Source organism: Lupinus angustifolius, chromosome LG09, assembly GCF_001865875.1.
Source record: "Lupinus angustifolius cultivar Tanjil chromosome LG09, LupAngTanjil_v1.0, whole genome shotgun sequence".
NCBI lineage: Eukaryota > Viridiplantae > Streptophyta > Magnoliopsida > Fabales > Fabaceae > Lupinus > Lupinus angustifolius.
Window position 1 is genome coordinate 9,236,177 of NC_032017.1, and position 11,808 is coordinate 9,247,984.

Here is an 11,808-nt window from a genome sequence, read left to right on the forward strand (position 1 = left end):
CTGAATCGTTTGAAATGTTCAAAAGATTTCAAAGTGAAGTAAAAAAGCAAACTGGTAAAAGTATCATTGATGCATTAGTTCTATGAGTCTTTTTACTTATAATTTCATTCCTCCCCGCATATCCAATGTCAGACTTGACACTTGAATAAAACTAACATTTTTTTTTAGAAAAAAAGTATACACTGACTAGTTTTACACACTAGTAAAGTATTATTATATCATCTATTATATAGGTTTTATCATTATTGACTTTAAAAAAAAACTCATAAAAATGAATCGTAGGAGAATTTTTTATACAAATTATTGTTATAAAACTACTTTATAAAATATCAAAAAATAGTAAATATCGAATTTAGTTGTTGAAAAAATGGAAAATATATCATAACCTTCTCCGCCCTCTCCATTTTCTCCGCTCAATCTCAATGCCACTCGTCACCGCCGTCGCCACCACCGTCGCCACCACCGCACCGTCATTGTTCGTGAATCGGCTTAAGTGTGAAGAAGCTCTTCCTCTTTAGTAGCGTCGACGCTTTTCCCTGATCTCATCGTTTCACCGCTCTTCATCGTTTTTTGTGAGTTTCTCTTTTTGTGCATCTGCTTGCTGAATCTTTGTTCTGGTTTTTGAATTTTTTATTTGATTCTGATATTCTTAATTATTGTTGTGAGAATCTTTGCATTTGATATGTTGAATTTCAGATACCGAGTCACAGGATAGAGTTTAATTTACTATCATATCTTAGTTACCTTGAAATGGTAGTAAGTTTTGGATAAGTTTGGAGACTTAAAATCGCAATTAAGGAATATGTCACAATGCTTTCCTTTTTATTAAGGACTTTCTTGACTTTCTTAACCTCGACCCGAATTCAATTCGGGCCGAGGATAAAGACGCATAAATAAATATGTTTCTTTGGAAATGATATATTCAGAATATTACAAGTTTTATATCTTTTAGTTCCTTATTTTCAGCCCGAGGTTAAGAAAACCCTTTTATTAACTTTGTCTGTGGTATGTTCTTGACTCTTGGTTTGTTCTACGAGAATTGAGTTGACAGTGGGATATAGTCTCTAATTTGTGGGTTGAGTTTCTGATCAATGGTTTGTGTAAGTGTCCTCTTGATTTGTGTTAATTGTAGCCTCTTCGTGAGTTTTGTGCATATAGTTGCATTTTTGGCGCAAGGTAAGGTTGTTGCTTAGTGAGCATGAGGTCATGGGTTTAAACCCTGGAAACAGCCTCCCCGCTTGCGGCGTAAGGCTATGTACATCTACCCTCCCCAAACCCCACCAAGTGGGAGCCTCGTGCATTGGACCGCCAAAAAGTTGTGTTCTTGATGTGGTGGAGCCATTTGTTAATTTTGTTGCATTCTTGATGTGGCGGATCCACTTTGTTGATTTCAATTGAACCTTGTTGGATGTGGGGAAGTCACTTTATTCATATTATTACATTGTGTTGCTGTGATGTAGTGAGTCGTATTGAGCATATTGATGTTTACATTGTTGTTATGTGACAGCTACTCTTTAGTTTTTGTGATAGTGTAATTTTATATGACGGGGCCTTGTATTTCGGGCACCCAGGTTTGTAATATTATTTTCGAGTTTGTAATAGTTTAGAGTAGTCTTTGGTTTTCGAAGTGCACTATGCATTGCGAAGCGCTTGCATGTGTTAATTTATTTTTGCATGAGCATGATGATTGTGCCTTTTTGGGTTTCCTTGTTTTGTTTTGAGGACACTCCTAGGACCCGTGTACCTTGTTTGTTCTCGTCAAAAAATGAATTTCTAAAACCAAAAAAATAAGCAGCTTCTCTCTTTGCTCCTATCCTTCCTTCACACCTTGCATCCAAAGTTTTTAACCTTGATCCCTGCAACACCATCCCTTATGTTTTCATGATAGATCTTTACCATTGATTTTAAATTTAATATTGAGCAACTATACCTGATTTCCAGGTCTGCTATCCGTGCAAGTTTGTTTGATATGTCAATTCTCAAACTACAACTTTTGTTACCTTTAAACAACCATGCTATTTACTCCAACACCCTTCTGTTAGTTTTGGAATGAGAAGGATACTTGCGATTAGTTTGAAATGGTGAACTCTTAACAATTTTGAATATTAGCTTAGTATTTGTGGGGTATTTGAGTAGTAAACTTGGTGGAATAGAAGACTCGGGGTAAAGAACAGGGAAGCTTATATTAGTAGATACTACAAAGATTTATCTTCTTCACTATTTACAGCCACTAGCTTTAAAGGATATTGCCTGCACTTGTCTTTAGTTTTCTATACTTTACAAAACTTTTCTAGAAATTGTGCTTTCGTTTAAAACTTCATTCAGTATTAGTGCAACTGTTGTATGTTCATGAGAAAACACATTGCCACAGCATGACATCATGACAAAGGCAATCTTTTATGTGCATTGAAAATGGTTATGTTTGTGCCCTTACTCCTTATAATAGTATGTTACTACAATAGCTATTCTGACATGTAAGTGATGTAACTTTGTAAGTGTTTGTTATGCTATTTCGGTTTGTTACTGCAATTTGTTAATGTCCTGCTATTTTGTTGTTCAAACGAGACCCTTATTGAAGATATGATATTTGGCTCTATTTTGCAATGAATCATTAATTGAACCCTTGATACCTAACTTTTAATCTCAGAAGCTTAAGTTTAATGGATCTTTTCATTTACTTTTCGTCATAAAGAAATACTATAATTCGACATTTGTGTTTTATACTAGGAAGAGCACAGCCAATTTAACGGAAGTGCGGTACCACGTCCGTAACACTTCACCAAAACTGTAACACTACTTCGACCTATGTGTTGGGTTCCCATGTTCTCAACACCCTCCTCCTTCACATAATAGATCATTATCCATTGGAACATTCATTTCAAACAACTATTACCATCTGAGTTTTTGGGACCTAATGCAAAATGCAAACAACTCTTTTGTCTGGAAACCACATATTCAGGTTGTAACTAATGTTTGACTATCAGAGTGCAAACGTAGTGGTTCATACCTTAAAACATAGGTTTACACCTTAAAATGAGCCTTTGTTTATTTTAATAAAAAGTAACGGTTCTCATGTAACTGAAAGCATGAGTGCATCCTTCTAACTAAGGTGAATATTAAAAGCACTGACCCCGCCCTTTTGGTTTTGGAAAGATCTATTCGTACGAAAACTATTTCTTTTTGGGTAAATTATTTCTATGAAAACTATTTCGTGTAGTGTGATTGAAGTTTTATGCTTACATACAATTGAAAGTTAAGGTGAGCTTTGGGCCAAGGAATTTAGGATGGTAATTGATTTGTGATTGTGACTATCAAGACCAGAATACCATTGCTCATTGTTAAAGTTGGACCTTTCAGGCATTGGCCATTCATCCTTCACCTCTTACTTCTCATAAGTAACCAACCTCTATCCTGATTCCTGAAGCACCCATCAGATCACATTCTAAGGAAAATTGAATCAGTTTAAGAACATGCCCGTGAGAGTATTGGAGAATGCTGCACCTTCTCAGGTTTCAGGTACCTTCCTCATTCATCATTCCTCGTCTAATACAACATTACTTTTTGTATTTTTATTTATTTGTTTTTGGATCAATTGTTATGTTATTAGTGTTGTTTTAAACTCTTCATGTTTGCTATTTTTTATGATGTTAATATTTAACTTTCGTTTGTTTGTTTGTGTTAGGTGCAAATTCAGGACAAACTTCATTCCAATTTTGTAGTCTTTTAGGGGTTGGGCAGGTACTTTCCCATCTTTTGAACTTTTTATTTCCCATATTTATGACTTGGTCTGGATTTTAGAATTTAGACAAAAATGAGTATTATGGGATTGGAAAACAAAGAAAAAGGCTACTTGGGGAATTGGGTTCTTTGTTTAACGTTTGTTGCATTTCTTGTATCCTATTCATGGAATATAGTGATCTAATACTTCTTCAACATGCCCTGTAAAAATTGTATGCGTTTGCATAAAATTTTAGTGCAGAGATATTCAATCTTGGTTTGATCATAAATCATAATCATAGTGATCATCATTTGTTTCAAATTAGCAACTAGGATCTTAGTGGAAGTAGTAGATGCTTATATTATGATTGGCATCTATTTTAATGATTGTGTGCCGTCAAGTATTTGTTGGAAAGAAAATTACCAAATTTGTTACCCCACAGCGGGTGAACCGTATGCATTAATTTCAAGAAATTTAGACTTTGCTAGGTATGGTGAGAAATGGAAGTGATAGGAGTGGAAAGGATTGAAGTGGCCTTAGTTCTCCTTAAAATGTCCAGTTCCACTTCATATTCCTATCTTTATCTTTACCAAGTATAGTTGACAATATTGAAATTTACAGGGTAATCAATTTACAGGGTATAGTTGACAAGTAAGTATATTTGCTTCCCATTGGACCTTTTAAGAGATTTTTTAGTCTAATCAATTTCTTAGCAATATTGAAGCTTACAGTACAGGGTTTTAGCTCCATGTGTTTAATCACAATGGATTTAGCACACATCCTTCAAGTAGGTGCTTAATTAGCAAGGTTATGCTATGCATTTGAGAAATAACAACAGCCGTAAGCCATTTGACACTAGGTGGGGTTGGTTTAATTGTTGATCAATATTATAAAAGATTCACCTAGGTATTTTCATTGGTTGTTTGTCTAACACAACTTTCCTTTTTTGTCTGGGGGCTTCGGACTGACTGTGTAAAGTTTGACTAAAACAGTTTGACATAGACAAACTTATGTCTTGCATTAGTTCGATAATTACAAATTCCATCAGGATCAAGATCAAGATCTTGATTCATAAGGGGAAATATGCAAATCACACTTGGATGCGACCTGTCCGAATACCAGAGAGTGCTTTTGCTATGAATACTACTAGGACTACATGTGGGTCGGGCTGGGTAGGTATTCATGCCAAAATAGAACGAATCTAAACAAAGTTGCTTAGGTTGGGTTGGTTTGGGCACAGGTCATTTTGATCTTTAGAACTGAACCAATCGTTGTTGATTGGGTTGGTTTTAGGATAGGTTCTGAAATATTCGAGGTCAATGCAGGAAAAAGTATGGACCCTTAATTTATTAAAAACATTTTTTCATAGGCAAAGTTTTGTATGTGGATTTAGGAAATTGTGTAGCTAATGGCTGTTCTATTTATGTGCTGCATCTTTGCCAACCAATTGAATTTTTGGAGACTATTAAATCTTAAACACCAAATTTTGAACAACTTATCAATCTATAGATTTTTAATTTGAAAGAGCTCTAAAATTTTAACTATCTTTCCTCTATTCTCATGTTCACCAAATAAATCTAAAGTAAAACTATAACTATGAAATGTAATAAAACCATTATACGATTTATAAAAATTACTAATAAAATAAATCAGAAAAATGAAGATGTTTAATTAAAGATATTTTTATTTAAAATGGCCCCTTATCATCGTGGGCCCTGGGCGGTCATACTTGGGTAGTTGTATTGGATCTAATGCATACAAAAAAAATATAAAACAAATAGACAATTCAAATCAATGATGATCTACGGAAATAAAAACAACAAACTGTTCTCATTCTAACATCAAAAGAAGTAGCATATACTATTATCTGATTACAAAGTAAAATATATTTTTTAAAAACACTTCAAAGTTTGAACAACTTATTCAATAAAATAGCAAACATAAAAACAACTCAAGTGTGAGAATATCACTTCTAAAAACAACCACTTGAAAGTTGAAACAAATAGCCCTCTATCAATATTGATCAGTTGTTTCCTCTCCTACTATATTTGAAGTCACATATCAGTCAATATTTACACTATTTCGGTTAAGGAGTGAGTGGTACACATGCGTCTTTTGCGTATAAAGTGTGCATAATATTAGTAAAATGATGTAGCATTGTTATTGTGGTTGGTTCTATTAGTTTTATGGGTTAGTTTGGTTCCATCTAAAGCTAAACCCAGGAACCAAGGCAACCATGATTGGTTCCCCAAAACAATCTGCAAACCAACTTATTAAACTGAATCAATCCAAAAATGTGGTTTGGTTTGGGTTACTTGGTTCTGACTAAACAATTTGCAGCTCTAATAACTACAAACTTGTTCTAATGGATATTTATTGATTCCCTTGTTTACTTCAGTTCATTAACAGCTATGTTCAAAAGATACTGATTGAAATAATGAAATCATAATTTAGAAGTAGTGCTAAACTTTTGGTTCTTTTTTTCGAGAAGTTGGGATGTAGGGTGGGAGAGACGCTGCTTGCTTCCGGCCTTATTAGTGTCAAGAAGCAATGTCCTAGAGAAAACAACTGAAACTTGTACAAAAAATTAGATTTACATCTTTCATCTTTCAGCCAGTACATCTCATAAGTTCAAGGTTCATGTACAGTTATTTATATTTACAGGCTTTTTCTGGTACTCAAAATGTATCTAGCCTACAAAAGGAGGATGAAGCATGGAGAGTAAATGTCCGTATACAAGGGTGTGACCTTGAGCATGGGTATCTATGTGGCACCATGGAAGCCCTTAATGTTCCCATGGCAGACACACCAGTAAGCAATTTCTTTTTTTGTTTGTTTCTCTTTTTTAAAATGGAAACAGAAAAGTCACCACTTTTCCCCTTTTATTGAATATGCATGTTTATGATTTTTGTCATAGTTTAATTGAACTACTATTGTATATAGTGTTTTAAATTGCGGTTGCAATCACGGTTGTGATATTCATGTATGGACTCTTCTACTATAAATAAAAAAGCTAAGTGCATATAAATTACTCAAGCAATTCAGATAAACAAATTGCCCCTTTCAAGTTGTTATCAGAACTCATATCCTGGGGGCCTGAAAAAAATGGAAAAATCCTAATTGTTCCGCCACCTAGATGTCCTGTCAACTAGCCACAATTAAGGCTGGTTCATCAACTTTGGCCAAACTCTTCTCTTCTTCTTTGTTCAATAACTATTTGAGTAGTCCCACTATTCAATCGTTCTTCCATGACTATCCATCAACATATAAACCCAAATATTCTAGTCACTGAAGGAAGCAACAACAACCCCAAAAAATGAAGCAATGTCACAAGTCCCTTTTGCAAGGAGTACTCATCAGATTGTTTTGCCTGACAATGAGTACAAGGTGTATTTGCAGTTCATGGTGACACAACAAATTGGTACCTGTTGTGGTGAGACTTTTCTCCTATTGTGCCATGGTCCTCGTATCAATTGGACATAAAAAATGCTTTTCTCTATTCTCTATTGGGAGTTGCTAGAAGAGGTTCATATGGAGTAAACATTTGGTTTTGTTACTCAGAGGGAGTCTTGTAGATTAGTGTGCGACTACCTAAGTATTTATATGGCCTTAAGCAATCTCCTAGAGCATGGTTCAACTTTGTTCTCCAAAAGTTTGGTATGATTCGTAGTGAGAAAGACCACAATATAATCTATCAACATTTCTTCTCTGGTCAATGTATTTATCTTCTAGCTTATATTTATGACATTGTCATTATTGGAAATGATCATGATGGAATCAAACATCTCAAGCAACGTTTATTTCAACACTTCCAAACGAAAGACTTGGGACCGTTGAGTTACTTTCTTAGCATTGTGGTAGCTTGATGACATGCAGGTATTGCCATATCCCAGAGGAAGTATGCTCTAGATATCCTAAGGGACACAAAAATGTTAGATTGTAAGCCTATTAATACTCCAATGGATCCTAATGTTAAACTTTTGCTAGATTAGGGGACTCAGAGAAATATCGAAGAATTGTAGGTAAACTAAATTATTTGACTATGATTGGACCAAATATATTATTTGATGTAAGTGTTGCAAGTCAATTCCTTAATTCACCACTCCCTAGGTAGTCAATAGCGTGCTATAGCGCCGCAATAACGGACTGTAGTAGTGTTTCGACCATTACTCGCGACGTCATAGTGGATAGCGGTGCAAATGGCCGTAGCGCCCGTAGTAGGTCAAATAGCGGCAAAATTACAGGGTAAATAGCGGGTCATGATCCGCTACATGTTTTATTGCGAGTGGAACCCTAATTTTATAGAAGAAAAGTATTTTTTGCTCCCTTTTAGGTAGGTGGCTGGTTTTTCACTAGGGTTTTAGGTAATTTAACCTCCCATTCTTTCCCTTCTACTAAATACATTGATTTTCCTAGGCCATGTGATTTTTAATTGGTTATACCTTTCTTCTCCCTTCTCTGGTTCACATGTTCAGTTGCTTACATGTTCTTCATCAACATAGAACAAAATTGCAAGGCTTCCTAATTCACGAACATTCTCCATCTTTTCTTAAAAAACAGCTCTAGAACCTTTAATACTCTTGATTATTAATTAGGAATGCGTCTTTAATATGATCTATTTTAGTATTTATCTATGTAGGCTATAAACTACTTATATATTTTTTTCCTTAGTTGTAGCGGTTGTCCCGCTACCCGCTATAGTGCTTTTGGGGTCGGCCGCTATCCGGGATTGACTACCTAGACCACTCCACAGTCATTGGGAGCTATTGTTCGTATCTTGAGATACATTAAAGGGTCTCCTGGAAAAGGATTGGTCTATGAGAACAAAGGTCATATTGATATTCTCGTCTACTCTGATGTAGATTGGGCTAGTGGCTAGCTATCCAAATGATAGGAAGTCTACTTCAGGTTATTGTGTTCTCATTGGTGGTAACCTTATTTCATGGAAAAGCAAGAAGCATATTGTTAAACATAACGATATTGCAAGATCAAGTGTAAAGGCAGAATACAGAGCCATGTCTCTTGCTGCGGGAGAACTAACTTGGCTCAATCATCTTCTCTCAGATTTAAAGTTCTACAAAGTTGAATCTATGAATCTCATTTGTGATAACCATGCAACTTTATATTACCTCTATTCCAGTTTTTCATGAGCTAACGGCGCACAGAGAGGGGAATTGTCATTATATTTGTCAAAAGGTTATTGCAATGGAGATCAATACTTCGTTCGTTAATTTCAAGGATCAGTTAGCAGATATTTTTACAAAGTCTCTCTGAGGTCCAAGAATATCATATATGTGTGACAAGTTGGATGCATTGGACATATATGATCCAGCTTGAGGGGGAGCATTGAGAATTTTAAATAAATAGAAGATTATCAAGATAATTTGAAGATTCTATATCTGATTAAGATTAAATATATGATTATCAAATCATATGATGTATTTATCTTTCTGATTTTATTTCCCAAAAATTAAGGGAACTCTTCTACTATAAATAGAAAATTTGTGTGCATACAAATCAGTCAAACAATTTAGATAAACAATTTGTCCCTTTCAAGTACATGCATCTGTGATGATTGTTCGACATTCATTTGGTGATGGTGGATTTTGCTAAGTATTATAATAGTAAATTGGCCTTTTGGTTTTTTAGATTTTGTTAACCGTTGACTAGAACTTACGGTAGCTATTTTACACACTAATAATCTTATTGATTAGTAATTTGTTTAGTTAGCATGTACAAATCAATGCTGCTGTTGTTGTAGCATTTACAGTTAATAATCACTCTTCTATTTTATATTGCAGCAATGGCAAATATCATCCTTCTATAAATTTGTTTATATGCTTTTTCCTTATGTGGATATAGCATATTTTGGTTTCATTATTGTGTATAGAATATTCAGTAGGAACTACCTCTAATGTAATTTTTAATTGAGACTACTTCATTTCTGATCTGTATACTTTTTCTGCAACAAAATTTTGTTAATTAGTATTGTCATATATAGAAGACAAGTATATTCTTGGACATAACTCATCAAAGTTTTCTGAGATTTGCCTTATACCCTGGTTGTATATTCTTTGGAGGTTTTCAGAAGGAAAGCCATGGATTCACTTAGTCTTGAATGATTTCTATCAGGTAGTAACATTTTGGGAAGGGGAGATTGTTGACACCAAGAATTATACTTTCTTCACTGGCAAATGGGAAGCAACGTATGTTATTATGCCATAACTTATTTTCAATAACCCGTAAACTCTAGGAGTTTAATTTTAATAATACTAATGATTCCCTGCATATTAGCATGAATAATAGTATTAAATTGCCCCATGAGTCTACTGGCAGATATTCTGTAATGTTTTGATAAACTTTTGTTTGTTTCCTTTTCCTTTTCTTCTGTTATTTCAGACAGGAGGATGATATACGGCACTGGACTAAGTTCCCATCTTTTTCGCCCCTCTTGGTAATGACCTAAACTTCGCTGTCATGTTTGAGATTCATCATGTGTTAACATCTGATGAACTTTAACTTTGCAGGCCCAAGTGGAGGTTGATGGTGGCAAGACTTTGGACCTAAGCAACTATCCTTACATATTCATGGTAAATTGATTTTCACCATATTGAAATGAAAGAAGAAACTATTCTATCTGAAATGAAAACTTTGGCAATTGCATTGAATTTTTGTTTGCAGAGATGGAAGGAGCAGTATTTTGTGAATGTTGGAACTGATTGTGGGTTAACCATTGCTGGCTTTTACTATGTATGCTTCTCTTGCAGTGATGGCTCTATCAATGGATTCTATTATGATCCCAACAGCAGGTTTTGTTCTCTTCCTTTTCCTGTTGTATTCTGTTCTCAGTTCTCCAGCCTGCACTTCAGTATATTTATTAATCAATAATTATCTTCCTCATTTATATCTTCATCTCCGCTTGCGGGCCCAAGATTGCATATATCTACCCTCCCCAGTCCCCAGACCCCACTAAGTGAGAGTCTCGTGTACTGGGCCGCCCTTTATTACCCCTTATAAGTTCTATCCATATATGATGTGATCAAACTCATTAGATTCAAATCTATTTTATTGGAAGGAAAAAGATGTATAAACTGACAGTGTAAGTTTTATACATTGTTATTTCATCATCCACCATTCATTTTCAATCATCATTGACTCTTCAAAAAAAGTAATACAAATAAATGGTAGATGATGTACTACCTGTGTACAAATCTTTACACTGATAGTATATAGATATTACACTCTTATTGAAATTAGTAGAATAAATAACCCAAGAAGATGAATTTAACTTTACTTTTTTTTTGTTTCCAAAATAAGTCCTTATTATTGTGCATTTTTATTACCATTCATTCTCTTATGTCTTCAAAACAATTGGCATAAAACTCATTAACCTTTGCTGCCCTTTTCCAGAAGCTTACTTTATTGCATTTATTAGTCAATTATCTTCCTCATTTATATATTTTCATGTTAATGTGCATTTTTCTATTGCCATCCATTTTCTTGTCTTCAAAATGTTTTGACATAAAACTCATTGACTTTTTGCAGCCCTTTCCAGAAGCTTGACTTGAAATCCACAAATGATGGTAGATCAGGTTTCAGTTTTTCATCATATGAGTTGCAATAGATTGTGAGACCTATAGAACATGCTAAATTCATCATCTAATTGATCTTTCCTTGAGGTGTGTTATAAGTCAAATCAAAACCTGGGAGTTATGCAAAAGAGTTCAAGACTGTTAGTGTTGTACTTGTATATAAGTGGGAAATGTGAAAAATTGAAGTTTGTGGTTGTATCAGTCATGTCAAAATAGCGAGATTATCATTAGTGTTACTAATATTGTGACTGTTATCAAATCAGTCAAGGTACTAGTATGATGTTGTAGTGGTTAAATTAGTGGTTTACTAATTAAACCATATATCGGTGAAATTAATTATACATATATATTATATTAACATTAATGTTAAAATGGTAATAAATACTTTTATTTAAATCATTTGTTCAAATAAAATGTATAATTTGGTCATATACCATGTTTTAGAAGTATAAACAAAAATAATGGTTGTGTTTGATTCTCTGTAATAACATTTTGGTA

At 34.2% G+C, this 11,808-nt stretch overlaps 1 protein-coding gene and 1 long non-coding RNA gene across 4 annotated transcripts; one reads left to right on the top strand and one right to left on the bottom strand.

Moving 5' to 3' along the window:
• On the top strand, nucleotides 339-11,454 carry LOC109357443 (glucose-induced degradation protein 4 homolog). 3 transcript variants are annotated; one of them, XM_019601409.1, is made up of 10 exons: nucleotides 339-572; nucleotides 1,461-1,466; nucleotides 3,358-3,516; nucleotides 3,683-3,738; nucleotides 6,383-6,529; nucleotides 9,851-9,924; nucleotides 10,118-10,172; nucleotides 10,246-10,308; nucleotides 10,400-10,527; nucleotides 11,264-11,454. In XM_019601409.1, exons 3-10 carry the CDS (start codon nucleotides 3,471-3,473, stop codon nucleotides 11,340-11,342), a joined length of 648 nt encoding a protein of 215 aa, XP_019456954.1. In that variant the 5' UTR covers nucleotides 339-572; nucleotides 1,461-1,466; nucleotides 3,358-3,470; the 3' UTR covers nucleotides 11,343-11,454. The 3 variants fall into 3 exon arrangements, with proteins under 3 accessions (XP_019456954.1, XP_019456953.1, XP_019456952.1); XM_019601408.1 differs by lacking the exon at nucleotides 1,461-1,466 and having other exon boundaries at nucleotides 3,317-3,516; XM_019601407.1 differs by lacking the exon at nucleotides 1,461-1,466.
• On the bottom strand, nucleotides 1,519-3,312 carry LOC109357444. Its single transcript, XR_002108860.1, has 2 exons — nucleotides 3,245-3,312; nucleotides 1,519-1,632 (listed from the first exon to the last, which is right to left on the bottom strand). It is a non-coding gene; the product is annotated as an uncharacterized LOC109357444 (long non-coding RNA).

Bases quoted from the DNA above. Each gene is read 5' to 3' on its own strand.
- LOC109357443 (XM_019601409.1), top strand. From the start codon at position 3,471: ATGCCCGTGAGAGTATTGGAGAATGCTGCACCTTCTCAGGTTTCAG. The intron at 3,739-6,382 runs GTACTTTCCCAT...TTATATTTACAG, and splicing joins GTCTTTTAGGGGTTGGGCAG to GCTTTTTCTGGTACTCAAAA. The intron at 9,925-10,117 runs GTATGTTATTAT...CTGTTATTTCAG, and splicing joins ACTGGCAAATGGGAAGCAAC to ACAGGAGGATGATATACGGC.